This window comes from Astatotilapia calliptera, chromosome 11 (genome assembly GCF_964374335.1).
Source record: "Astatotilapia calliptera chromosome 11, fAstCal68.1, whole genome shotgun sequence".
Classification (NCBI taxonomy): domain Eukaryota; kingdom Metazoa; phylum Chordata; class Actinopteri; order Cichliformes; family Cichlidae; genus Astatotilapia; species Astatotilapia calliptera.
This window is the reverse complement of record NC_137432.1, coordinates 32,649,626-32,677,087: the sequence shown is the minus strand read 5'-3', so window position 1 is coordinate 32,677,087 and position 27,462 is coordinate 32,649,626. Positions and strand designations below refer to the sequence as shown.

The 27,462-nt window shown below is 39.2% G+C and overlaps 1 protein-coding gene across 2 annotated transcripts; it reads left to right on the top strand.

Annotated features, from left to right (window-relative positions):
- Window positions 1-1,663: 1,663 nt before the first annotated feature.
- On the top strand, window positions 1,664-26,215 carry smarcc1a (SWI/SNF related BAF chromatin remodeling complex subunit C1a). Of its 2 annotated transcripts, none has more exons than XM_026184120.2 (28): window positions 1,664-1,918; window positions 4,163-4,282; window positions 4,380-4,465; window positions 4,824-4,905; window positions 5,367-5,459; window positions 5,566-5,635; window positions 5,919-5,988; window positions 6,200-6,275; window positions 6,647-6,772; window positions 8,346-8,440; window positions 8,977-9,107; window positions 10,383-10,442; window positions 10,580-10,617; window positions 11,002-11,120; window positions 11,470-11,541; window positions 11,674-11,787; window positions 12,121-12,274; window positions 12,862-12,972; window positions 13,093-13,152; window positions 13,437-13,695; window positions 14,575-14,736; window positions 15,784-15,839; window positions 16,747-16,900; window positions 17,135-17,319; window positions 17,536-17,670; window positions 21,922-22,279; window positions 23,013-23,138; window positions 25,295-26,215. In XM_026184120.2, exons 1-28 carry the CDS (start codon window positions 1,733-1,735, stop codon window positions 25,384-25,386), a joined length of 3,390 nt encoding a protein of 1,129 aa, XP_026039905.1. In that variant the 5' UTR covers window positions 1,664-1,732; the 3' UTR covers window positions 25,387-26,215. The 2 variants fall into 2 exon arrangements, with proteins under 2 accessions (XP_026039905.1, XP_026039904.1); XM_026184119.2 differs by having other exon boundaries at window positions 8,322-8,440.
- The last annotated feature ends 1,247 nt before the right edge of the window (window positions 26,216-27,462 follow it).

The window sequence follows — 27,462 nt, the reverse complement described above, 5'->3', positions numbered from 1 at the left end:
AATCCGACCCCAACCTTAGTAATGAACTGACTCGCTTCTGGTTTATTCAGTTTTCAACAAATATAAGCAAAATCTGAAACGTTATGCTGAATATGCCACACTATTGTAATTTATTCTCATTTATAGGGCCGTGCTAATGTGCTTGGAGCAAAAAAAGAGCTCCTGTTCCACTCCCTGTGATTCGTGTACAGGTTTTTCTGTTGAATATAAAGGATTTTGCTCACTAATCTACCAGATATTTATCAGCTGGGGTTTGAAATTCCCAGTATCATAAAGTGCCGTTATCAGCTCAGCTGGGATTTAAACAGTACACCCCTTTTACTGGGCACGTGACACATTTTTTATCTCTTGTGCTCGATTAAACTTGTGAAGGGTTTTAACAAGTTACTTTTTTTAACTAGTGGATTTAATTAGACTAGAGATTAGAGAATTAGAAAAAAGTAGAATGTAGTGTAGAGTGTAGTGTTCAACCAAAAACAAATAAAGTAAATCAATAAAAAATAAAATAAAATAAAATAAAATAATCATTTCACCACTTTTTGGAAAAACTTTCTTAACTTTTAGATTATATGTTAATGTACTTTATTTACAAGAAGTAAACCTATGTGAAGACAGCTTTATTCTCTTATTCTTGAACAGACATAGATAGATACTGAAATCTACATGTTATTGAGGTTTTATTTACATCACGGTGTAGTCATGTAAACTTGCTCCACCTCCTGGCTCTGTACAGACACAGGCACAAACTAAGCTGAAAAGAGTCTTGTATTACCTGACAAAAAATACGGTAATCTCTCTTGAGGTTAAATCTGGCCAAAGCTGGTAGGCAAAAAAAAGTGTCACCACAAGATGGCGCCATCCTGACTGCTGCTCACAAATAGTCAACTTTGTCTATCAAATTACATGACAATAGTTAATTTATATTGCACCATACAATAGCTTTGAAAAGTAAAAGTGCTAATTTAGTACATATAACCCCCCCCCCCCCTCCAAAAAAGTAAGACTGAACTCTCATATAAGTCTCATATTATGTTTGAGTAGTTAAAGCAGAAAAAAAAATCTGTAAGCAACACCAAAAAAAATTTAAATTGTGTTTTGTTACTATAATGTGGCTACTTGGATCTTGTTGGCAAAAACACATTCACTGGATTATAAAAGTTCATACGAAGATTCAAATCTGTATGTTGCAGGAAAAAGTATCAAACCACATGAGAACAACAGACAAGAGTAATATAATAATAATGATGATAATCAAATGAATGAATACATTTTAGACATTAATCTTAGATTAAAAAAACAAACTTTTTTCCCCTCTTAGTTTTGTGAATTTATAACCATAAAGAGTGCAAGATTTTTCTTTAAAAATGTAATATTTTAATTTAAGTTTTTTGACATTTTTGACTTGAATTTTGGAAATTGATAGTTTTGTACTCAAATTACTTGTAATGGCTATTATTAAGTTATTATATCAACCCGGTCCCATTTTTAATTTTTTTTTAATTTTACATACCATGGCCCCAATACGCCATCTTACTTTTAACATAAACTAACTTCAAAAAAAAAAAAAGGAGGAACCTTCTCAGGTGCCTACATTTCCCATGGACCATCTGATATTCAGGCTCGCGAGACTTCAAATTACTCAACACGTTTGCGGCTGCGCAATGTCATTCGAAAACTTGCACGCTGAGGGACGCCGTGGAGGAGAAAGACAACGCAGCGAACAAAACACACAATGGCGACGGCGGCGACAACGGCAGGGGGAACGGGCTCGGGTGGACCGACCACTGGCCCCGTCGGTGGTTTAACCGCAGTGGGACGAAAGAAAGACGGTGGTCCGTCTGCGAAATTTTGGGAAAGTTCAGACACGATATCCCAGCTGGAGACGGTGCGACTCTGGATCGGAAAGCACTACAAGAAGGTAAGCTAGCTGCCCGCTCCTCTATTGATTTCTATGAAGGCCCGCGTCCCGCTAGCACAAAGGGGCGCTCATGTTTTAGTTAGCTGCAGCCACCCAGAGCTAAGTAGAGTTAAGTTTTAAGAGTGCTCATATATAATTTTGTTTGGGAGTTCACCGTCAGTATACTGCCCATTGTCTTGAACAGTTAAGAGTTATCAGTTCTTGTTTATCAAATAGCTATTGTTAGCTCGCTAACTGCCCATTCAATGTTGCTACTAATATGACGCTCAGGGGGGAAATGTTTACAAACGAGCGACACATAGCCGCGTATAATTTTTTAACTTGTATTTAATACGTTTCTCATTAAAAAGAAATAACGATAAACCAGACTTTCTTATTAGTTTTTCAAAAGGCCCGTGATGCTAACCTGTATGTAAGTCACGGGACATACCCTGCAGAAATTATAATATTAGCTTAATAAACCCCAGCTTTCTTTTTATGCCATCTTAAAAGGTACTTTACTTAGAAGGTAATTATCTACTTCACTGCGTGCTGTTTGCAGGCCCAGTCCTGTTCCATGCTGTCAGTGTGTTGAGTTTTGTCAACACAGCAGCATAGCACACCGTGCAGGTTGCACTTGCCTACTGAGTTAGCCAAACAAAGAGTGCTCCTCTTGTCACGTCAGGCTCTCATTCAAAACCACTAACACGTTGTGCCTGCTCAAGTTATAGCAGAAACATTATTCAAATGAAATGGCATAGATAAGGGCTTGTGAATACAGCGTTTACTCGCAGATTTATATTACAATATTTCATATATAAACTTGGCTTTTTTTAAGTATATCCACTGTTCAATAAAGTTGCCTTTAAGAATAATAAATACATCCGTTTTTTTGTTGTTGTTGTTGTTTTTGGGGGTTTTTTGCAAAGATATTTATGTGAGTTATTTGAGGCCATATAGCAGTGGAAGGTCTTCTAGCTTTAAATGTACTTTGTTGCTGTTGACTGTGATCTTTCTGGCCAGTGTTTAGTTGTTGTGTTGCATGAACTTAGCATAGACTAAATCTAAAATAAGCAACTAAAACCTTATGTCATTATTTGGTGATGCAACAGTATATAAATGGATAAATGGATTCACTAACATTGTCGTTGGATTACATTGATTTTGCACTGGCTAAACCTTAAAGGATAAAGTCATGACTTGATTTTTAAAGTTTTTTGGTCAAGATTGATTCTCTAGAGCAAAAAGATCAGGAAATAAATAGCATCCAACTATCCCTCTTGTCCTGCTGGTAACAGGACCTGGATATCAGGGACAGCAGTCTAAGCAGAAACCTGTCGCCATGCAAGGCAAAAGATATAACAAGTTTAAACAAAAATCATTAGTCTGTTGACTCTCTAGAGCTGCAACTAACAATTATTTTGATATTCGACTAATCTGCCTAATTATTTCAGTAACTCTTATCTCTGCTTCCTGTTGCCAAACCTCCTGTTCTACCCTGTAGTACCTCATCTGCTGAAGTCTGCCCACCTGTGAATATCACCCTGTTGTTTTGTCCCCCACCAACTTAACATAATGATCCAAGAAACATTTGAATTTCAAAATAATCAAATGTATTTTTAACATTACTCAATAGTTTGTATATTATTTGGTTCATGAATTCATGATTGGATGTTCTGGAGCGAGGCTTGCTCTTATCTTTGTGATGATGTTCCCAGCTGCTGATAACCATGCTAATGATGCTCTCCGTCATGACTTAAGCCATCTGAGAGGTGCATGAGCCTCTTTACAGGACTAACCTATCTATACCCCACTGCTTAATACTAGTATAGCAAAACAAAACAGAAATAGAGCTCTATTAAACGACTCTTGTGGCTGCTCATATCATGGTAACAGACTTCTTTTTATCATTTCCTTTTATTACTTAACACATCACAGTATCAAAACTTATGTCGTGTTGTGTTGTATGCAATGTCGTTGTGGGACAGTTTTCCAATTTCATTGTACTATTGTACTATGAATGACTGTGCAATGACAATAAAGAGTTATCTTATTATCAAATGAAGAAGCCCATTCTCAGACTTTTGAGCATTTCTTTGGAATTAATTCATGTACAAAAAAAAAATCTAAACTCTTGTAGGTTGTATTTTTCTGTCTTTTGGCCACCTTGATTTGCTAAAAAAAAAAAAAGACTGCTAGAAGAGATGGGAATCTGTGCCATTGCTATCATGTTACCAATAACTTTTTTTTTGTGCCTACTTCCAGTACGTCCAGAATGACTCCCCCTCCAGTAAATCCCTGGCAGGTCTCGTGGTCCAACTGCTGCATTTCCAGGAAGACGCATTTGGGCGAAGAGTCAACAATCCTGCTCTTACAAAGCTACCTGTAAGCATACAAACATTGCATTCTACAAAAATCGCCATCACAGTTGAATCCCAAATGGTAAAGTGTTCTGTTCTTATGGTTCTTCTCATATCTTCAGGCCAAGTGTTTCCTGGATTTCAAGGCAGGAGGTGCTCTCTGTCACATTTTGGGATCTGTCTACAAGTTTAAGAGCGAGCAAGGCTGGTAAGTTAACTTGTGTAACTTAGTATGAGCAGATGGGTCTGACATTGATCATCAACTTAAACCCTCCTTTTGAAGTCATTGGTCTTAGAAATATAATTTAAACTATCTCAGTTGTGCATTTTGAAGATAAGCAAAAATCTTAATGGTCTTGTATTTTAGGATGTTGGTTTATGGAGTTAAAAAAATAACCATTTGTGTCAGTTCCCAGTGATTGTACTACCTTGAATGACTTTATTTGTCCCCCAAGTTGAATATCTCAGCAGTCCATGGATGGTGTAGGGCATAGAAGTTGCACATAAAGTCATAATAAATGCAGAGTTATTATTTGAATATTCATGTGGCTTTGTGTCATTCTCAGGCGAAGATTTGACCTACAGAATCCCTCCCGGATGGACAGGAACGTGGAAATGTTCTTAAATGTTGAAAAGAACCTGGTCCAGGTACAGGACAAAGTCCTAATGCTCGAGCTTCTCCTTATGTTTATTCTAAGTACATTTGTTAATCAAAGTGCAGTTTTTAATAAAATTCAATTAGGCTTCGTGTATTCTAGTTATGAAGTTCAGATATTGCAGTTGTGTTTAACTGGCATTCACAATTTCAAAATGCATACAGGGTTTTTATTGTTAAAATTATTGTAAGTTTCAGTAACTCAAAGTCTTTTAACATTTTAAATGAATAAGCTCAGATTCCATTTAGCCAGTGTTCAGGTATCAGATTTTGACTGTATGCAGTTGTATGGAAATGAGGTAAAGGTGTGTTTTTATGTTGTCAAGTGTCCCTTAAAACTTCAACTGTAATCACTGCATTGAGAGATAAGTGAGTGTACTTTTGTTTTTGTACTTTTGCTTTGTCATAAAGCAACTTTTTGCGTGACTCTAACTTAAACCTTCTTCATGTGTAGAATAACTGCTTGACTCGACCCACTGTTTACCTGTCGCCAGACATCGAGCAGAAACAGGCTAGTAAGCTCAAAGACATCATCAAAAGACACCAGGTGAGCACAGAAATGAAATGATTTCCAGAGTAGTAAAATTCTCATGGGACGCTCTGGTGTAGCAGCCTTTTAAGTTGTTCATTTTGTTTTTCTCTGTTCTCTTCAGGGCTCCATTACTGATGACAAGTCGAAGGCCACCCATATCATTTACCCATCACTATCCCAGCAAGAAGAAGGTTTGTTAGTTATCTCTGTGATTTACGAACTTAATTCTTAGTCAAGTAATGTGAACCACATATCTACTTTCTTTCATTCTCACTTCATTATCCTTCTGACCTAAAACCAACTTATTACTACAGTTAAATAATGAAAGATTTTAAAAGTGACTTAAAATATAGTAAAGTGATCAAATACTGCTTGGTAATCTTACCACTTTGTTTTTTTTTTTAGTTTTGTTTTTGCTTATAAAAGTGTAAATAATTGTGAAAACTCCTGAATATTGGTATTTATGTTTTGCAGAGGAGTGGCTGCGTCCTGTCATGAGAAAAGACAAGCAGGTGCTTGTCCATTGGGGTCTCTACCCAGACAGGTGAGCAGAGTGAGGCATTAAGCAGCTCACAAAAAGATCTGTGCTTCAGCTGGTGGATGTAAATTATTTCCTTCTAATATTTGGGCATTTTAGGAAAATGTTGGCATTTTATTAAAGAAAAGAAAAATAAATAATCACTCGAATCATCCTGAGAGAGATATTTCTGTTCATGACTTCATGAAGTTACTGATAACTGTTTTTATTTTGTTAGCTACGACACCTGGGTGTCAGCCAGTGAGTTAGACGGTGACCCAGAGGACCCACCCAGCACTGACAGACCTTGGAAGGTGAGATGTCTGTAACCAATAGGTTTTCTTTTGATACTGGAAGACTTTTTTGTGTCCCTTAGAGTTTCCAGTTTTGGCTTTTGTTACCTATGTGTTTATAAATTGTCCTGAGAATATAAATGGTCACTATTGTATGCATCTGACATGTGTTTCTACCTGCATACCAAGCAGTTTTATTGTATTTATTTATTTTAAAATGTAAAGTGAAGCGGCTTTACCACATCAGCTAACCAATTTCCTTGTTTTTGCATTTATGTATTTCTTCTACTTGTTCTTTAGTGTCTTCCACTGAAAAATAATGGGAAATTAGGTCAGCAGAGTAAATTGATGAGTTGATTCTACTCTGTTATCTCCTTCCTTACTCTGATAAGGTCCATGCCAAGTGGGTTTTAGACACAGATGCCTTCAATGAGTGGATGAATGAGGAAGACTACGAAGTGGATGAGAACAAGAAGCCAGTCAGCTTCCGCCAGAAGATTTTCCCCAAAGAGGAAGAGGTATGTGTTTTTGCTGTGTGGGTGTGTGTCAGTGATCCAAACTTCAAATCCAAGAGAAAGCAGGTTTTCCAGCCACGTTATATCAGTACAGTGTGACAGCACCGCTCCTACCATTGTTGTTAAAGGGTGCCAACCTGATCGTTGTTACAAGTGACTTGTGTTGAAATTGGCTCTTTTGTAGAGGTATTAATCTAAAATTGGTCTTCAAATCTGTACTGTATGTAAGCCTGGAAATGGAAATTATTTGACTGAGACTAGGTGTGAATGCTGGTGTGAATTTGAATGTTTTTGCTGTTAGTCTGTCCCATTGCATGTTGCTTTGCTGTATGGATTGTGCACCTCACTCTTCTTCGTTCACAACTGGCTTCAGTCTGCATGCTGCCCATCCTTTCCAAGCCTTTCCTCACACTTTGTCTATTTCTAATGAGTTTCAGGGTTCCTGTTCATGTTGAGTAAATGAACTCCAAAAGTTATGATGCCAGAGACATTAAGTTTTCTTTTACATTGTTTTGGCCTTTTCACTGATCACTCATGATCACTCATGTGAGCATTAAGCAAACTGGCCACACAGATGTTTAAGTGCTCCAGTTTCCCATTAAGTGTAGCTCTTTGGGTTACCCTTACGTTGTACTCTTGACCTCTGTCATACACGGACTCACACAAAACATTGAGTGAACTGCATCTATGAGGTTAGTAAGCACATGCTTCACTAAGCCTTTCAAAAAAATAGTTTTTATATGAATTAGCTTTTTATTAATCCTCAGCCCCAGAGTATGCCTGGAAGTAAACAGAAAAAAGACTGCCAGGAATGGCCATTGTAGTAAGTGCAGTCAGGACAGCCTGCCAGCTGACCTAATCATCAGGAACTGCTATGCTGGCTGGCATATTCATCCTTGTTTACATGTGTGAAGCTGTAGATGAAGCTTTCGCTTAAGTGTGAGTTTGGGCTGAATAGGCGGGCACTCACATCACATTGATTTATGAAAAGCTGACTGGTCAGGCTTAGGCTTTTCTACTAGTTCTTATAATTTGGTGGATGAAGCACCATCTGCAGGATAGAAATATTTATGAAAGCTCCAAATTTATTGACAATGGATGAATTGTTTTGTAGGACTTGGATAAATCTCCAGAATGCAGTCATAGAGTGCGAAGTTAACATCATCTATAGAGCCACAGCAAACACATTAAAAGCTTTTCATTTTATCTAATCTGGAGCCTTTTTTTTGTTACTTTTTATTAAATTTGAAAAGGGGGAAAAAAAGAATCAAATAGTGACAACTGGACATAAAGAAGTTTGTCTGCTGCTGAAGAGAAATTCCTCTGATCCTGAAATGAGGGTCAGTGTGAAAGAGTGTCTGTTTGAAGAGGACAAACAGGAACCCTGATCGTCTCCTCCACCTCCACGGCATCCCCACCCCACCCCTCCTACGGTCGTTCTCCCACTGCTTCCCCTCCTTGTGTGTGCAACCGTTCCATCCTCTCATTCTGCCGCTCTTTCTCTCATCCTCCATCCCTCGCTCCCTGCGCTGCTCGGGGTTTGTCTGATCAGTCTTCCCGTACACCCGATCGCAAGGAGCGCAAGGCCAACTCTGCGGGAAAGAAGAGGAGGCGCTCACCCTCTCCACCCAGCACTCCAGCCGAGTCCCGTAAGAAGGGAGGCAAGAAGGGGTAAGGATGCTTCTCTTCGTTTTTGTTTTTATTGGTAGTATAAAATGTAGCGAGTACTGAGTAAATGCAGATTTGTGCAAGTGGTCTCCTAAAACTTCAGATTTGTCTCTAAAGGATAAAACTTGGTGATCCAATACATTTTTTTCAAAAGACAACAGGCCTTAATGTGACTCAGGAACAGGAGATGTATCATTCATTTTGTTTAAGCAGATTTTAATAAAATATGCTGCAAAAATTTATTTTCCAAGGCTTGGGGACTAGTTGTATTTGGATATTAATCCACAGTGATTGTGCTAGGGAGCATTTATGGTAGCAGGACTGTGTATGTGTGATTGAGTCAATGTAGACTATATTTAATGAATGAACATGTCACTTTGTACAGCAGTGAGACTGATGTGAGTAGAATTAGGACGACCATGAAGCCCTGTGGTGCAGTATAATAAGATATCAGTTATTTATCCTGGTGTTTGATTTTTTTTTTTATTGTCACGTTTTAACAGTTAGAGAAAAGCAAATAAATCCTTTCTTTCTCTCAGGAACCCGGGACCTCACTGGAAACGACGGGGCCACAGAGGAGAAGAGGAGGACACTGAAGAGGACATGACAAAAGACATGGACGATTCCTCAGCTGGTGCTAGCATGGAGGAGGGCAGCATCTCCAAGAATGGTATGTGCTGAGTATAGGGGCTAAGCTTGGCTCTATTTGTGTTTGTGTTGCAAACTACCATCTGTACATGAGATACTTTTCCTGTGTATTAAAGCATTAATTTGGATTATCATTAGATTAATTAAATACACTTGTTCATTAAATGTTTTAGCCTTCTAAAATGAATGTAATTATTCTGTCTTAGCTGTCATAGAAAACGTCAGACAGTTATTATGAAACGCCTAACTAATTGAATTTAAATTTAGGTGGTTACATGGACACAAAAACTGCTTGCATAGACCAAATAATTTTTTACCACAATAGGCATCCTAACTTGGCCATCAATACTTTGATATTTGTTAAATGTAGTTAAACATCACAGAATAGTCATATTAAAGAAATTTTACATAAGCAGATAAAAAGGGTATTTAATATTCAGATACAAATGTAAAGTTTTGCTCTATAGCATGTATAGCAAAGTACGCATAACTAAAATGACTTTACTGTCTTTACATTTAATTGATCATCAATTGAGTCGTATTTAGATTTTATCTATAATTGTAACATAATATATATAATATATATAAACAGTTTTAAATGGTATTTGTCTGCAGTTGCCAGTAAGATCAGAGACAGAAATTAGGATATTTAAATGATTCCTGTCATAAGTGCCCTCTTCAGTCTTGTTGTTATGTGTTGCAATGTTCAGCTAGAGCTTTATAAGCAGTAAGAAACCTGCACTGTGATCTTTGTCCTGTTTCTCTCTTTGTTAAGGTTTGTCCTTTTCTAAACAGAGATAAATTTTATTTCATTCAATTTTAAATTCATTTTTTTGTGATTTTTCTCTATGTGGCTGCTGTGCACTGAATCATTATGTTATGATGACAAGAAAACCCCCTCAGCAGCAAGGGAAAAAAACATACCCAGAGACGCTCACAGTTTAAGTCAGAAAGTAGAAAAACAGCCTTTGGGTGCTTCTTTTTCACGATCTGTATTCTGCTTAAAGATTCCCTTTAAAACCAACACACACAATTCTGTCTATAATACTCTTTTTAGACCAAGTCCCATTCGTTATGTCCCACTTTTGTCCCAAAGAAATCTCCTTGTCTTCCTCCAGCACACAGACACACACTCAGTCTATTTTAGTCTCCCCTTTTGCAAACCAGAAAGCTCATTATTGTCTTCATGCCCATGGCTGAATTAGACAGTCTTTGAATAATTTTTCTTAAATATTTTAATTTTTCCCCTCTTCTGTACTTCACTTTGTACATTTTTTTTCTTTTATTCCATGCACAGCAAATTCAAAGAAAGACAGCGAGAATACACCGGTCAAAGGAGGGCATGTGGCCGACTTGGGTATGTATTTATAAATGAACTTGTATCCTTGTGTAGGAGTTATATGAGTGAGATTAGCATCTTTTGTATGTGAGCATAAGCTGCTCCGCAGTTTAAAAGCAAACCTGACTCGAGACATTTATTTTTATTTTTTCCAGATGACATGGAAGATGAATCTGTGATGTCTGGTGGAAAGGTAAGACCACTGATTCCTGTCTTTATCTCTCCAGTGTAGTTAGGAATATCACATATACATATCACTCCCAGTCACTCCTGGGAGTGATATGTAATATAAACAGTGTATTTTGATTCAGTTAAACTAAATCTAATTGAAATATGAGGAAATGGTACGATTAAAATATCCCTATAGTTATTATTCAAAGAACTAAAAACTAGCGTGCACCTGCTGTTTTTCTTCATTCTTTATACAGGCTTTGTTTTTGTTTTTTTTTTTAAATAAATGTTTGTGAGCAAAGCCACTTTAATTCCAAAGTAGGGCTGTCTCATGAATTGTAATTACACAGCACGATGACTTTTTTCAGACTGCTGTTACTTGACCTGTCTGCTTATCCTTCTGCAGGATGATGAGGAACAAGGCAAAAGTGAAATAAACCGACTGGATGCCAATGAGGACAATGTGACTGAACAGACGCATCACATCGTTATCCCCAGCTATGCTGCTTGGTTTGACTACAACAGGTAAGTGTTGTGAATCTGAAACTTAAGCTACATTACACAAATAACTTGGTTAATAAGTTATAACTAACTTTTCAAAAGCTTATGTGGAGTGGAGATGATAGGAGGCTTTTTATTTTGGAGAGATAGTGAGATGTTGCTGTTTGGAAGAAGATGGATTACAGATGCATTTTAAAAAAACACAAAAAAAACCACCAGCTGCAGTTTACATGCAGTTAGAGGTGCACTTGATGACATCTGCAGGCCATTCTTAATCTCATTGCCATTTAAAAATACAATTTTATTTTAGGAATAACATTGTTTCTTCCTACTTTGACATCTATCAATATTTTTTCCTTTCCTTTCTTGTTAGCATCCATGAGATCGAGAGACGAGCCTTGCCAGAGTTCTTCAACGGAAAGAACAAGTCCAAAACTCCAGAAATGTGAGTTTACACACACACACACACACACACACACACACACACACACACCAGTCCCACATATATAAAAATGCAGCTTTCATATAATAAGTCTCCTATCATTCTAACCGGACATACTGCGACATCTCAACACAGATACCTGGCCTATCGAAACTTCATGATCGACACGTATCGGCTGAATCCTCAGGAGTACCTCACCTCCACCTCCTGCCGCAGGAACCTGACTGGAGATGTTTGCGCCATCATGAGGTTCGACAGATCCACGTGTTGTTAACTTTTCTGGGGTTTTTTTTTTTTTTGTTTTGTTTTTTTACATATTAATTTGGTTGGATTAATGGGCAGTGGCTAACTCAATAAAAAATATTTATGAATATTAAAAACTTACCCTAAATGAATTGAATTGTTGTATTATGCAAGTTAACACCTACTGGGAGGCCTTCAGCCAAACACAGTCCTGAAGAAATGCCATGCATTTGACTGGTACCTTTGTAGGTGCCACACATGCTTTAAAGAGAAGATGATAAGTAGCTTTTCATTGTTTTAATTATTTTTTTAATGTAATTATTCCCCCTCCCCCTCCAGGGTACATGCATTCTTGGAGCAGTGGGGTTTGGTGAACTACCAGGTCGATGCAGAGTCTCGTCCATTGCCAATGGGCCCCCCACCCACTCCTCATTTTACTGTGCTGGCTGACACACCCTCTGGCCTCATGCCTCTTAACCACAGACCCCAACCGGTAAGGACAACTTAAAGAGGGAAGGAAGAAGTAGGTTTGAATCCACTTGTGCAGCCAAGGACCATATTTTTTGAGGATAAATAGATTGGTTCCAAATAAAGAAATTTTTGAGCAATGACTCACTCCAGAGTGGCTTTTAATAACATCCCTGAACGTTATCGCTAAACACCTAAAATAGTTTTGTGGGGGTTTTTGTTTTGTTTTTTGTTTTTACACCAAATATAGATCAAATCCTGAAGAATTTTGTCCTTTTTGCTAGCAATTCACTTTAAAAGGCAAGCATGGAATCTGTGATTTGATTGTTTGTTTTGTTTTTCTGGCCAACACACCAACACCAAAAGATGTTTAACTTTGATTAAGATGTCAAAAGAAAAACAAACTGAAATAGTTGCAAACCAATTATCACTGAAATTATAATAATAAAAATCACAGCTGTGTTGTTTTCTCTGGGTTCCCTCCATTATACCCTTGTACCATTTCATTGATGAGCTTCATTTGTAAAACTGCTGCATCAGATGGTCCTATTGCAAAAAAATACATCTTCATAAAGATGGTTTGCTAATGTGTGGCCATTTTATTCCTTCCAGATTCCTCCTCCACAGCCAATGCCCAATTTTGCAGACAAAAGCAAAGACAAGCCCATTGACCTGCAGAATTTTAGCCTTCGTTCTGACCTCTACAACAGGAAAAGCATCAAGGTTGGAACTTGTTTAACTTCCTAATGTGTTTTTCATGTTTAAAGTTCTAACAGTCTCTCTGAGCTGGTGTGTTAGAATGTAAAAACAAAGAAATGTCTATTGTGGACTTTGATTCCTCAGGGTAAAGCAGGCAGCACTACCAGAGATTGGACTGAGCAGGAGACTCTGCTGCTGCTCGAGGTGAGTCTTCAAGTACAGAAGATAGGAGTGTCCTGTTTTAAATAAGAAAAACTTCCAATGTTTGGCTGCTGATCATAAGCTCAGCCTGTTCTTATGACCTGATAAAAAAAAACAACAACACTTTTTTCTGTCATTTTCTTTCTATGTTTTTTTTGTCTTTAACAAAAAAAGATGGCGATAAACTCTTTATGCCTCATGGAATTATAAATATTGCTTTATTAAATGTTCTCTGGCTTTCTTTTTATAATAAGACTTGTATCGTCACTCCTGTCACCTATGGCTAGGCCCTGGAGATGTATAAAGATGACTGGAACAAGGTTTCGGAGCATGTTGGTTCACGCACCCAAGATGAGTGCATCCTGCACTTCCTGCGGTTGCCCATTGAAGATCCATACCTGGAGAGTACGGAGGCCACACTTGGGCCTCTTTCCTATCAGCCCATACCTTTCAGCCAGTCTGGGAACCCAGTCATGAGCACAGTAGCCTTCCTGGCATCTGTTGTGGATCCCAGAGTGGCATCTGCTGCAGCCAAGGCAGCACTAGGTGAGAACTGGTGGGAAAGAGCCATAAACTGCGGGGTTTAAATCTATACGATATTTTAATGAGCTTCTGTATTTTAATTGCTAAATAGCTAGAAACAGAAACATTTACAACAAATATCAGTGCAGCAGTTTCTTGACTTCAGAGGAGATACTAGAGATTTATCTGTATATTCAGTTTCATTATCTTAAACAACATCATGCAGCCACAAATATACATGGGTTGGGTTTTGAATGGTTCTGATTTTTGAACGTTAAAGAGGAGATGTCTGCCTTTTGGTTACACGTGTTACTTTTGTGTAACTAAAAGTGACCTGTTACACAAGTTAGTAATATTTTTCCTGGTCTTGTGCCAGTTACACTAAAAACAAAAAGACCAGTAGAAGATAAATGTAACTACTGAATTGCTCAGATAACGTAACATGAGATTTAGTTGAGACAGCAGACAAACACTGGCCACTGTAATTAATAAATATCAAATGATTTGATTGTTGTCAGCTAAGTTAGAATATGAGCCGATACTGATGTGTGGCTTTTATTTTTCTTTTTAAGTGGGAAGAATAACAGGGGGAAAGTAGCTATGTACAGGTAAAAAAAATGGTTTAGCTCTGTGAGTAATTAACACTGTTACTACTGCTTTTTGAAACTAAATAAAAAGAGAACACCAAGTGAACACACAATACTGAAAGCAGCTCCAAAAACGGTCTGTGCATATGTGACTACTTTGTCATTATAAAGTGAATAAACACGAGCTGCACAGTCCAGCTGGCATGCTTGGGAATATAATACTAGCTTCATGTCTGAGCACACCATGAACTAATGAAATGTCATATTACTATCAATGAGAGTCTGAAAGTAAAAAACATCCACTCTTTGTTTGCAGAGGAGTTCTCTCGTGTACGTGAAGAGGTGCCAGCTGAGTTGGTGGAGGCTCACGTGAAGAAGGTGCAGGAGGCGGCCAGAACTACTGGGAAGGTGGATCCCGCCTTTGGTTTGGAGAGCAGCGGCATTGCTGGAACTGCCCCCGAGGAGCCAGAAAAGACTGGTGAGTGTTGTTTGTACAGATAGTAAAGAAAGACAGGCTGATGCCTCCAAGCCAACCTCGAAAGTCTTTAACGTATTTCTAAACATGTTAGAAGGTGTAATACCTCAAGCATTTCCTGATTGGGGGAAGGCAGGTATCATCTAAAATAATCGTCTGTCTTTGCTGAGGTTTGGTAGTTTTGTGACCAGCTCCAACATCACGATGTTATTCAGCAATGAGGGATGTCCACTCTAATGTAAATTGCTGCTCTGTGCATATGTCCAGGCTAACCGATGTTTCTCATCATATTTAGGCTCGTATTTGACTTTTGCTACACATCAGTCCTTTTACCAGCAGGCTACTGAGGAGTAAAGACATATTGTGAAATGTTGTGGTGTTTCTGTGTACACTGCTGTGGTAACCAGTGGATTAAAGCTGCGGTTGCAGATGGGGCAGCACAGTGGGAGGAGGTGAAGGAGAAAACTGGGTCACCACACTCATGGATGTTCTCATCGCTTTCTCTCTCTCTGTGTTGTCTTGAAAATTACCCACATTGCCCCTGCACACAAACAAACGCACACACACACAATACTTATCACTTGTTAAAGATTAATGCTCTCTTGAGCTACAGTTGTAATCAATAAGTTTAAATGTGTTCCATGCCTCCTTTAGCCTAAAGCACTCAACTGGCACGAAATCAATATTCAAACTCTTAACATACGCTCAAGTGCACCCGTGACATGGTTTAACACTCAGCCACACGCATGTATTCACCCGGTCACGTGTGAGTGTACACACAACACTTATCATTTCCTGTGGGCCTATTCATTTAAAGTGCTTTCAACCTTAGTACCTGCATGTCAAACGATGCTTTTTGATGTTGTTTATCTCAGTAAATCAATAAGTTAATTTCACTCCAGACAGGATGATATATTCAGCTACAGTCATATCACAAATGTTGGTAATATCTATGTAAATTTAGAATGTATTTAAAATAAGCTCTGACCCTCTTTGTTAGTTTTATCTGTCTGACAGATGCTGATTTTTCAGTCTTGCTGTCAATTACAGAAACCACAGAGCCGGAAAAGATGGAAACAGACTCCGACTCCCAGCAGGTTGACAAGGTGAGACCACCTTTCATGCATCTTCAGATGTTCACTGTCTCATAGGAAAACATCTATTTATAAATGGATATTATAATAAATCCCCTACTAATTAAAAGGTCAAACTGATTAATAAATCAGATTAAAACATCCAACTCGGGCCATGTGCATACCTGAATTCATTCATGGTTTAGGTTTTTCATTGAAAGTACACAATATAACCAGACTTGGGGTGACAAGCATTGGTAATGGAGATGCAACATAATCCCATTCAATGGTGAGGTAGATTATTTTGATCAAAACTATGGTTTGAATTATACCTCAGGTTTTATTAAGAGTGTATTAATTGCAAAATATTGCGAAGTGTCTTACTACCAGCCAGATCAGTTAATCATGTTTTGCTCAAGAGTAAAAAATGAAACAAAACAAAGACTAACTACATTATTCTGATGTTATTACAAGGTTACAGCTTCAGATAGTCTGGCATGCTGTAACAGGTTCATGAGTGTTCCTGTACAGACAGATGACCTGTCACTTATTACATTGATAGCCACTTCACTTATTTTTTGCACAATTTAGAACTTTCCAGTTCATTTACTTTTAGCCTTCGTCTCGTGCTTTAAAAAGCGAGTGAATGTAATGACACTAGTGGCTGTTGACTTAATTATTCTCTTACATTAGTGATTGGGGGAAGAAAGTTAACAGGGGCGAGATTTGATCAACTATTGAGTGTACTCGCAGCATTTTGTAGGTGAAAAACCTTGAATGAATGTCCTTTATTCAACACTTTTAAGCAGCTAGCTACTCTGAACCACACTTATTTCTCAAATCTCAGAGCAAATCTTAAATTCAGACAGTTGTTGTTGTTGGGGTTTTTTTTCCTTCTGTGGTGGCACGCCTACCATTTTTGATTTTCCTCAACCTTCAGGGTGAGTTGAAGGATGAAGCTGAGAAGCCGAGCGAGTCTGCCGAGAAGAGCGACAAGACAGAAGCAACAGAAAAGGTGAAAAAAGAGGGAGCGGAGGCATCGGAGCGTGAAGAAGAGAATGAAGAGGGAGGGGAGGCTAAGACCGCTCAAGCAGGTAACAGTTTATGCCAAAGTGAAACTAAAGCTCCATTTCACAGGCATGCAACTTTGTTTTTAAATTGCAATTTAAAGGGTCTACTTCTGGTTGATTATCCTGATGATTTGCTAATTTATTTAATGTTTTATTGTTTAATTAGTCTGTAAAATCTGATAATGTTTTTCCACACACATTCTTTGAAAAGTCTACATAAAGTGCTTGATCTTTTCTATTTTTTCTTTTCCTTATCAGACAAAGACAAAGAGGAGTCTATGGAGACATCATCTTCAGACCAGGAGAAGGAGAAGGAGAAGGAGGAGAAAACCCCTACAGAGGAGGGAGAGGACAAGGGCAAGAAGCTGGAACATGATATCGGAGAAGGAAACATTGCCACTGCGGCTGCTGCTGCCTTGGCATCTGCTGCCACAAAAGCCAAGGTAAGACTGCAGGACTGCTGACTCTGCAACAGCAATTGCATGGAACAACTTCAGCTTTTCTCAAATGACACTGTGTTGCTGCTATAATTTTGTGTACCTGTTGTTCTGATGGAATCCTGTACTTTTTTTTTTTTTTGTGTTAAAATAGTAAAATGCTGGAAATGGTTATTTAGCATTGATTAGATATTTACCATCAGCCCATTGCCTTCCTTTTAGCATTTGGCAGCAGTGGAGGAGCGGAAGATCAAGTCCTTGGTGGCTCTGCTGGTCGAGACCCAGATGAAGAAACTGGAGATCAAGTTGAGACACTTTGAGGAACTTGAGACCATCATGGACCGTGAGAAAGAGGCTGTAAGTCAGAAATACTTCAATACAATGTTGTATTCTGTTGGGCAGCTGGACTCTTCACTTTCAGTTAATGCAGGCACTCAAATCCTCTAATGCTCAGTAAAGGCTTATAACTGTGGTTATCAAAAATGAAGGTGAGCTGTTAACAGAAGTTCATCCGGCACTTTAAAACTACGCCTAGTCTCTAAAGTGGAAAATTAGCTGTTTGAAGCAAAGACAGATTTATAAAGTACCCACCTCTCAGACAAAGTGTCTACAGATCTTTAAAAGGTCTATAAAATTATTAATGCAACTAATACGTTTTTTAAAAAGACTTGAAGTCAAAGGAGAATGTTTTTAGTCACAGGTTACTTTTAGCTGCTTCCGTATTTCCCAAGAGGTCACCACAGCGGATGGCTCTGCATGCTTGGTTTGGCACAGATTTCATGCCAGATGCCCTTCCTGACACAGCCATCCCATTAATCTGGGATTAACCTCGTGTGGTTATTATACTATAGGGAGTGCAGAATTATTAGGCAAGTTGTATTTTTGAGGAATCATTTTATTATTGAACAACAACCATGTTCTCAATGAACCCAAAAAACTCATTAATATCAAAGCTGAATGTTTTTGGAAGTAGTTTTTAGTTTGTTTTTAGTTTTAGCTATTTTAGGGGGATATCTGTGTGTGCAGGTGACTATTACTGTGCATAATTATTAGGCAACTTAACAAAAAACAAACATTTCAATTATTTATTTTTACCAGTGAAACCAATATAACATCTCCACATTCACAAATATACATTTCTGACATTCAAAAACAAAACAAAAACAAATCAGCGACCAATATAGCCACCTTTCTTTGCAAGGACACTCAAAAGCCTGCCATCCATGGATTCTGTCAGTGTTTTGATCTGTTCACCATCAACATTGCGTGCAGCAGCAACCACAGCCTCCCACACACTGTTCAGAGAGGTGTACTGTTTTCCCTCCTTGTAAATCTCACATTTGATGATGGACCACAGGTTCTCAATGGGGTTCAGATCAGGTGAACAAGGTGGCCATGTCATTAGTTTTTCTTCTTTTATACCCTTTCTTGCCAGCCACGCTGTGGAGTACTTGGACGCGTGTGATGGAGCATTGTCCTGCATGAAAATCATGTTTTTCTTGAAGGATGCAGACTTCTTCCTGTACCACTGCTTGAAGAAGGTGTCCTCCAGAAACTGGCAGTAGGACTGGGAGTTGAGCTTGACTCCATCCTCAACCCAAAAAGGCCCCACAAGCTCATCTTTGATGATACCAGCCCAAACCAGTACTCCACCTCCACCTTGCTGGCGTCTGAGTCGGACTGGAGCTCTCTGCCCTTTACCAATCCAGCCACGGGCCCATCCATCTGGCCCATCAAGACTCACTCTCATTTCATCAGTCCATAAAACCTTAGAAAAACCAGTCTCGAGATATTTCTTGGCCCAGTCTTGACGTTTCAGCTTGTGTGTCTTGTTCAGTGGTGGTCGTCTTTCAGCCTTTCTTACCTTGGCCATGTCTCTGAGTATTGCACACCTTGTGCTTTTGGGCACTCCAGTGATGTTGCAGCTCTGAAATATGGCCAAACTGGTGGCAAGTGGCATCTTGGCAGCTGCACGCTTGACTTTTCTCAGTTCATGGGCAGTTATTTTGCGCCTTGGTTTTTCCACACGCTTCTTGCGACCCTGTTGACTATTTTGAATGAAACGCTTGATTGTTCGATGATCACGCTTCAGAAGCTTTGCAATTTTGTGACTGCTGCATCCCTCTGCAAGATATCTCGCTATTTTTGACTTTTCTGAGCCTGTCAAGTCCTTCTTTTGACCCATTTTGCCAAAGGAAAGGACGTTGCCTAATAATTATGCACACCTAATATAGGGTGTTGATGTCATTAGACCACACCCCTTCTCATTACAGAGATACACATCACCTAATATGCTTAATTGGTAGTAGGCTTTCGAGCCTATACAGCTTGGAGTAAGACAACATGCATGAAGAGGATGATGTGGACAAAATACTCATTTGCCTAATAATTCTGCACTCCCTGTACATTGTGGGGAGATCCAGAACTGCTTGTTTTGGATGTTTTTGGTGACCCAACAGCAGAGTACTCATTTTGAAGTCTGCTACTCAAGGCTCATGCATTGTAATGTAAATTCTATGCAGACAAGTCCGAGCAGTGGCAAAAAACAGGCAGCCACATGGACGTCACAGATACACACAATAATCAAGGCTTAAAGCCTTGTTTGTGTCTCCTCTCAGCCTTGAGCCGGGGATCTTTTGTGTGCGCCAAATGTTTCAACCACTACACCACAGAGTCAAGAACGTTTTCATTCTCACCACCGTGAAAATCTCCGGCACATAATGCTACTCAATTAGCTCATACAGCATGACTGCATCGTTAAGGTTTCACCTAATAGGTTTTGCATATGTGCAAATGGTTTACTGTAGCAGTCTGAAAAGATAAATATTGGGATGGTGTTTTAAAATTAACCAAATATTTGTACGTTTCCTTAAACACCATTTTAACTTGCCATCAACAGGTTTCCTTGGGAAGGGTATATTTCACTTTTATGCGACTTTCACAGCATATTCTCTTAAGATTGTGTTATAAAGGTCTTACATTTAACTTGTTCATACTTACAGATACCCCATCTTAGCCTGTGAAATATTTTTTTATAAAAAGAACAACACGTGTAACAAAATATTGAGATAAAGTTGAATGTTTGATTTAAACTCCTAAATTTAAGAACAGACATTTTAAGTTGGGACAAATGTCAATATTTTAGGAGGTTTAAAGGTGGAACATGAGTGCACACATTACACCACTACCATATAATTAATAGGTAAATACACAAATATCCTTACTTGTTAGAAGTCTTTATTAGACTGTTTAAAAAAATGTAAAATAATTGTAAAACACTTTAAAATGAAAAAGAAATATAACTATTTGGATTAGCACATCCTTTGGAGTTGTCCAGAAAAGACTGCGTTACAAAGTTTCGCTTCTTCTGTTGCTATATTGGCACAAGTAACTAATAAAGATTTAATTCATCAACAGATATTGGCCAGTCAACAGGTTTGTCCCCACTTGGCCCAAGTCTTCCATAGAGATTGAAAAAGAGACGCAGCATTAATTCTCTGTGAGGAGAACATTTTTTCCAAAGCAAAGCTGTTGTTCAGTGAGGCAAGTGAAAGTGTTACCTGCCCCGACAGAGCAAATGAATGACTCTCAGCTCTTGTTTGTGTGTGTTCTGTCCCTGCACAATCCCTGGAGACGCTAGTGAGAGTGTAAAACTGTGTTTTCACGGTAGCGGCATTGGCAGTGTAGCCCAGTTTCACAGCTGTAAACAGTGCATGAAAAGGAGTCTGGTTAAAGAGGCTTTCTGAACGCTGGAATGAAACCAACCCACTCCTGCTGCTGTTCCTAACATAAACTGTAAAACACTGAGACTCTAAAACAAAGAAACACAAGGCTTTATTTAGAGCTGTATGTGCTATGCAGAAGGAACTGAACAGACCTCCCCCTTTCTTTTTCTGATTTTTGTCATGAAGCTAGTTTATTTCTTTTTAGCTTCATAAACGTTCTTTTTGACTTTGGCTGTAGTTCTTTATTTTTATATCCATGTTTTGAAATACCCACCTGATGATACTGTGGGTCCAGTCTCATCAGTATAAGGAATGTGTGGTGAGTGCAGTGGCCTATGTAGTTATTGTAGGACTTCGCTCATTCATCTCAGCATAGCTGCACACACACTAGCTGTACATCTGCTGCAAGTTCAGTCTGGAGGAAGAATTATTGCTGCCAGACTAGAGAAGTTCAGGAAAGGCCGCTGATTGACATCAGGAATGGCCAAAACAGCGACCTGTTTAGTTGGACAAAATGGAAATGAGCACGAGCTCTTCAGTTCTTAAATGCATGCACAGTTTTTAAAGATTTTAAAAAAAAAAACGTTTTTAAAAGTAGTTGTAAAATATACCTTTGTGGCCTGTAACAAGAAAACCTCTATGTGTAAAAACTGTGTTTCGATTTCATGGCCATGGTATTCATAAGTTAGGCTTCTGCCCTGTAAAATATGCAGGCCTGCATTTTGTCAGTGTGCACCTTTTTGGCGTAAAGCAGACTTTATCAGGATATAAAGCAATGAAAATGTAACTTTATGTACTGCAATACCTGCCAGTTGTTGGTGGTATTTGGTATTATAACTGTCTTAAAATAATCTTTCCTCATGGTTCCTGCATTTCTGTGCAGTTGGAGCTTCAGAGGCAGCAGCTGCTAACTGAGCGTCAGGCGTTCCACATGGAGCAACTCAAATACGCCGAAATGAAGGCGAGGCAGCAGATGGAGCAGCAAGCGGCAGCCGCGGCTGCTGCTGCTGCAGCTGCCCAGGCCCAAGGACAGGGACAGGGGCCTGGGGCTGGACCACACTCTGGGCCCCCTCCACCAGGCATGCACCCAGGAGGACCTACACCACACCACGGAGGACCTCCTCCCCACCACGGAGCACCTCCACCACACCATGGAGGGCCCCCACCCGGCGCTGCAATGCACCCTGGCTACCCCCCAATGGGTCACCACCCAATGGCCCCTCACCACCCAGGACAGACAGGTGAAGGGAAAGGAAAACTACACTGGTGCTCAAAGTGATACAGAGATTAAGGAGCTTTGAAACAGGGGGAGCAGATGTGTGCTTTTAGATATTGTGAAATATTAGCATTTTCATATGGAAAGAATGTCAGCAGCTTTACCAGGTTATGACTTTGTTTGTTTTACACATTTGCCATATCAGATATTGATAGCTCAGTAGCTACTCTCTGCTGCCTTTAGTGGGTTGTCTTTCATATATACCCAAAGTTATACTAGCAGCTATGTTTTGTAGTCTTAGATCTTGGCCACTTGTTAGCCAGCTTGGTAGTAACTGCTAACTTGCTTAACAATTTTAATCTTTTTTCTTTTTCTATTTTTTTTAATTTATTTTTTATAAATGATGCCTTAATCTACCTAAAAGAACAGCTACATGAATTACTTTATTAAAGTCCCACTAATTTGGACTGGTATTTTGGTCATTTGGACTAACCCTTGGTGATTATTTGCTTTTGGGAACTGCAGGAAAATGTGGACATAATTGGCTCATTACATTAAACTTCAGCAAAATAACATATCAAGTGTTCTCAGAGAATAAGGACAGAATGGATTAAATGGCTTTTTTTCTCTACAAAATCATGTTAGTTGTTGGTTGAGTGTTTGTTTCTGGTTTGAAGCACCTCATGTAGGTTTTCTTCCTTATGTCCATCTGATCTCCATGTGTCTGATTTCTCTTATTTGTACTTTTCATGCTGCAGGACCAATGGGACCAGGTCAGCCAATGCCTGGACGTATGATGTCTGGCCCTCCTTCTGCTGGGCCTCCTCCCGGTGGCATGCCTCCCATGATGCCCCCACGCCACCCCGGAGCCCCCAACGGCATGTGTAAGTATAAATAGTCACCCTCTCATTATGCTTGTGTTGTTTTTGAATATGTATAAGCAAACTCAAGGTGGTTTATTTCTGTTGATTTGTGAAAATTTAATTCACCAAAACCAATACACGCTAAATTATGGCCTTGTTTCTAGGATCCTTTATTTACCCAACAAACAACCTAAGAAAAAAAATCTTTCTGGGAAATTCAAATAATGCTTTGACCCGGAGCTGACAGCTGGTATTTACTTTGAATGTCAGCTGCAGCTAAACATTTGGATCATTGCTGCTTATTAGCATCACAGCACGCACAGACCCTGTGGTTTGCATTGATTTCTCTAACCTTGTAAAGCAGCCAATCAGCATCTGAAATTAAGCACCAGTGTAATGATATGCATTTAAGTTTTTTGGCAGCTGCTGTTTGTGTTTCCACGTGTACTAAAGCTGAAATTTGAACTCTTTTGAATGGTGTTACTTAATCGTATTTTTTGTTTTGCATTGTATTAAAGAGACTTCTCAGCATTTACATTTAGGGATGGGTATCGTTTAGGTTTTATCCGATACCGGTGCCAAATCGGTACTTTTGAAACGGTGCCGGTGCTCATGGAGAACACAAAATTGGTCCAAAAACCTCTCATGGTCAGCTGGTTTTTTGTAAAAAGATAACAATGTTAGCCTTTTCTGCAGCTATGGGGCATATATGGTATCACTCTTGGCTGGAAGCAGTGCTTAAACAATGGAAAAAATACAAACTTTGTCCAAAAACCTCTCATGTTTAGCTGTTTCCCTCTTTTTCTTTGGTCATTTTAGCCTTTTTGGCCAGGGTGAAGGGAGTATCTGCCATCAAACAAGAAGACAGCCGCATGTAGCTATGATGATGTTTGCTAGTTCACCTTACATGCATTAATGTAATAACGTGGTTAGCCTACTCAACGTAAATTACACACGAACAACATTAAGCTACTCACGCAGAGAAGAACGGCTGCTGCTGCCATCAAATACGGCGCATTTCTCGGCTTTTAAAAAAAAAAAACGCTATGCGTCGCCAGGTGTTTCATCGGATTCTTGATGTTACTTCCTTTGACAGTATCACAGTATCAGCTTAAAGCACTTGTTGCAGGCTGCTGAGTTTGCATATTTTGCTGTGAAGTACAGCCAGACTTTTGACCGCTTCGCCTTGGACATTTTTAATCTGTAGCTCTGCATAAAAGAACGTACGTACCTGGCCCCACCTACTATCCTCGGAAACGTAAAATGATTGGCTAGAAGTGTATCACAGCTCAGGAAAAAAAAGCACCGAAATAAAGCACCGAAATGTGAGCTGCTTTTCGGTCTGGTTACTACCGTTTATGTCAGAACCGGTACCCATCCCTATTTACATTCCTCAAGAGAAACAAAATTTGTTCGATTTATTGCAGGTGACATATTATAGCGATACCATTAATTCTTAGACTGTTAACTTTTAAAGCTATGTTTGCACTTTTTGATACCTAACCTGTAATTATTTTTTTTAAAGGAGGAGAAAAATACAATTTTCTTCATGCCTTAGGATGTCATTTATGTTGCCCATCAGCATAAGTTATGGTTACCAGAAATCAATGCGGGCTTTAATTTAAAGCCTCACACCACTGCTGTGTGTGTTAGTCTAATAATTGCCCTGTAGCTAGGTTAAGTGTTGTAGATTGTTGTGATGAGATGAAACCTTTTTGTCTTTAAAGATACGGACTGTTTTTGATGTATTTTGCCTCATCATCCAGTAGAGAGAGCTCTTAAAGTCAGATATCAGCTTTACAAATTGCATCCACAATTAACCTGTGATGAATAAATTGTACTGGAGGAGGATGGTAGCCACTTGAACCACTGAAAAAGCGGTCTTTGAGAATTTCTGGTTCTGTGAAAAGCTCTTCACGTCCAAGCTTATCACTTAGTGAAGCAGTGTTGTAATGTTGTCTTGAATATGACAGAAGAGACAGTGCAGCTGCGACTGCACAGAGAAATGCAAATGATGAAAGCCAGACTAAAGGGTTAAATACCATGTAGAACTGGTTCATTACACATGACTGGTATTGAAAATACCAGGATTACAGTTACCTTCATATTCATTTATATATTAGTTCAAACTTTAGCTTGCTTCCTTTATGCTCTAAAACCAAGATTTTCCTTCTTAGATCCTGGTCCACCACCTGCACAGCCTGAAGCGATCCCTCCTGCTCCTGTAGGTCCTCCAGCACCTCCGAGTGGGCGAGTGGCTGACAACTAAGAGCTACACACAAACACGCGCAGACACACACACACACACAAAAGCACACAAGCTTGAAGCTAACTCTCTGAACATCAACCCCTTTTTGATGGCCTTTGCTACTGGCTCGGTATTTTTCACTCAGCACTCACATCTACTATAAACTTCATCACAGGATACACACACAGACACACACAGGGTTCAAAAGCAGAGGTAACCTGACATTTCACACATGCACCCATACATGCAGACTTCCACTCAGGGCACAGCGGCAAGGGTCGTCTACTTATAAACACTGTTTTCTGCTCTGTTGGGCCAAACCAAGGATTTAGACAATGACCCTGTGTACAGAAAACAAAACAAGGAGACAGAACAAATAATGATTTTAAAAAACTGTCTCATCTCTTTTTCTTTTTCCTCCTTTCTTTTTCCAGTGCTGTTTTAATTGCACTGAAACCCCCTTCCAGTCTCACAAAACACACGCCCTGCTTTTTGTCTGGTTCCTCTTTCTCCAAGACAAACACTAGGGGGAGCTAGCGAGACTAGAGAGCTGGTGTGACCTGTAGGGGTGGGTGGTGTGTGTGTGTGTGTGTGTGTGTGTGTGTATTGAAGCAAGCAGATTTTTCAGACATTAACATGAATAAAACACACATGGGGGACCCAGCCTGCCCTCACTCTTGTCTTGTCGAGTATCTACCTCTCGCTCCTCTTGAAATGATACACTGTAGTTTTGTGTGTGTGAGTGTGTGTCTGTGAATGTGTGTGTCAGACAGAGGGCTGGGTGATGGTCATTTGTGCCTTTTTTTTTTTTTTTTTTTTAATGTATGGAATCTGTTTTTTACTCACTTCTCCTCTAGCTGATTTTGAGATATAAAGTCAAAACTGAACAAAGAGGCAGGCGGAGATTTAACTTTAGGTCTGCCTTTGTCTGATAAGGTGCATCCTCCTTGACCCCCCAAAAATGGCAGCTGTAAATACTGTTAACAGTATCTGAGTATAGGCGTGAGAGACAGTACCTGCTGAAAAGGTTTAAATTGTTCTTAGTTGTGCTTGAAATGTAAGGGTTCAACTAAAATTACTTTTTTTCCCCAACTTTTTACTGGACTTTTTACTGGACTTTAAAATTCCATTTAAAAAAAGACCAGAAATTTCCAAGTTCTCTTCTCAGTGCTTTGTGACCTCCTAATCAGAGAAGTAAAATCTTTAAATTGTATGATTTTAACATTTAAAAGTTTTGCTTACTAAAGACATTTGCAGTATTTGGCAAATATAAACTAAATTGGAAGCTAAATCTCATTTTGTGAGGCACAAGTTAGGACTTTCCAGCCATGAAAGGAAGTACATCCACCTCCTTCCTCTGTCTGTCACACCACCTGCAGCACTGTAACGCACACACACAGACATGTAAGCTAAGCTGTGGCGAACACTGGAGGCTGCATGCACACACCGACTTGGCCAGACCCTGCCACAAAGCACTGGACAAACACACATGTAATCTCCTGCTGACCTTCACACAGCCTTTACAGAGAGGGAGACGCTGTGATGCGGCTGAAACATCACAACACGACGATGCTCTTCCTCAGCACGGTGGGCTTCTAGATGTTTTTAGGTGCTGATACTGTAGCGATTAAACCCCGCCCCCCTCTCTTATGCTCAGTTTCTTCACGCCTAGTGCTGCCTACCTCGCTAACCCCTCTTCCCCCTCCTCCCCTCTTTAGTGCACGTTTTGCATTAATTTCCAGCTACTGTAAAACTCTGCAATATCCTCATTTTTGTGTATCAAACCATTACACGGAAAAATATTAAGTTACTAAGTAATCATAACTGTTTAGTCCTTAAACGCTCTGTCCTGTCATGTCACAGTAAATTAAATTAAACAAGGGGCGAAACCACTGAATACTTGTGTGCAGATTTGGTATTTAAATATCAGCTACTCAAGCTGGATGCTGGTTTCCTTTATCTTTTTCTGTAATGGGAAATTTAAAGTAACCTCAGCTGAGAGAAAAACAGTTATTGCGTGTTAATTTTCAGTATCAGCTGAACAAAGTGTCTGAAAAAATTTAAATTAAATCCCGTAGCTATAAAAGGGGGAAAAAG

Excerpts from the sequence above, each read along its gene's own strand:
- smarcc1a (XM_026184119.2), top strand. The coding sequence starts at position 1,733 with ATGGCGACGGCGGCGACAACGGCAGGGGGAACGGGCTCGGGTGGACCG. Across the intron at positions 8,441-8,976 it reads AAGAAGGGAGGCAAGAAGGG|GAACCCGGGACCTCACTGGA; the intron begins GTAAGGATGCTT and ends TCTTTCTCTCAG. Across the intron at positions 16,901-17,134 it reads GGCTAAGACCGCTCAAGCAG|ACAAAGACAAAGAGGAGTCT; the intron begins GTAACAGTTTAT and ends TTTCCTTATCAG.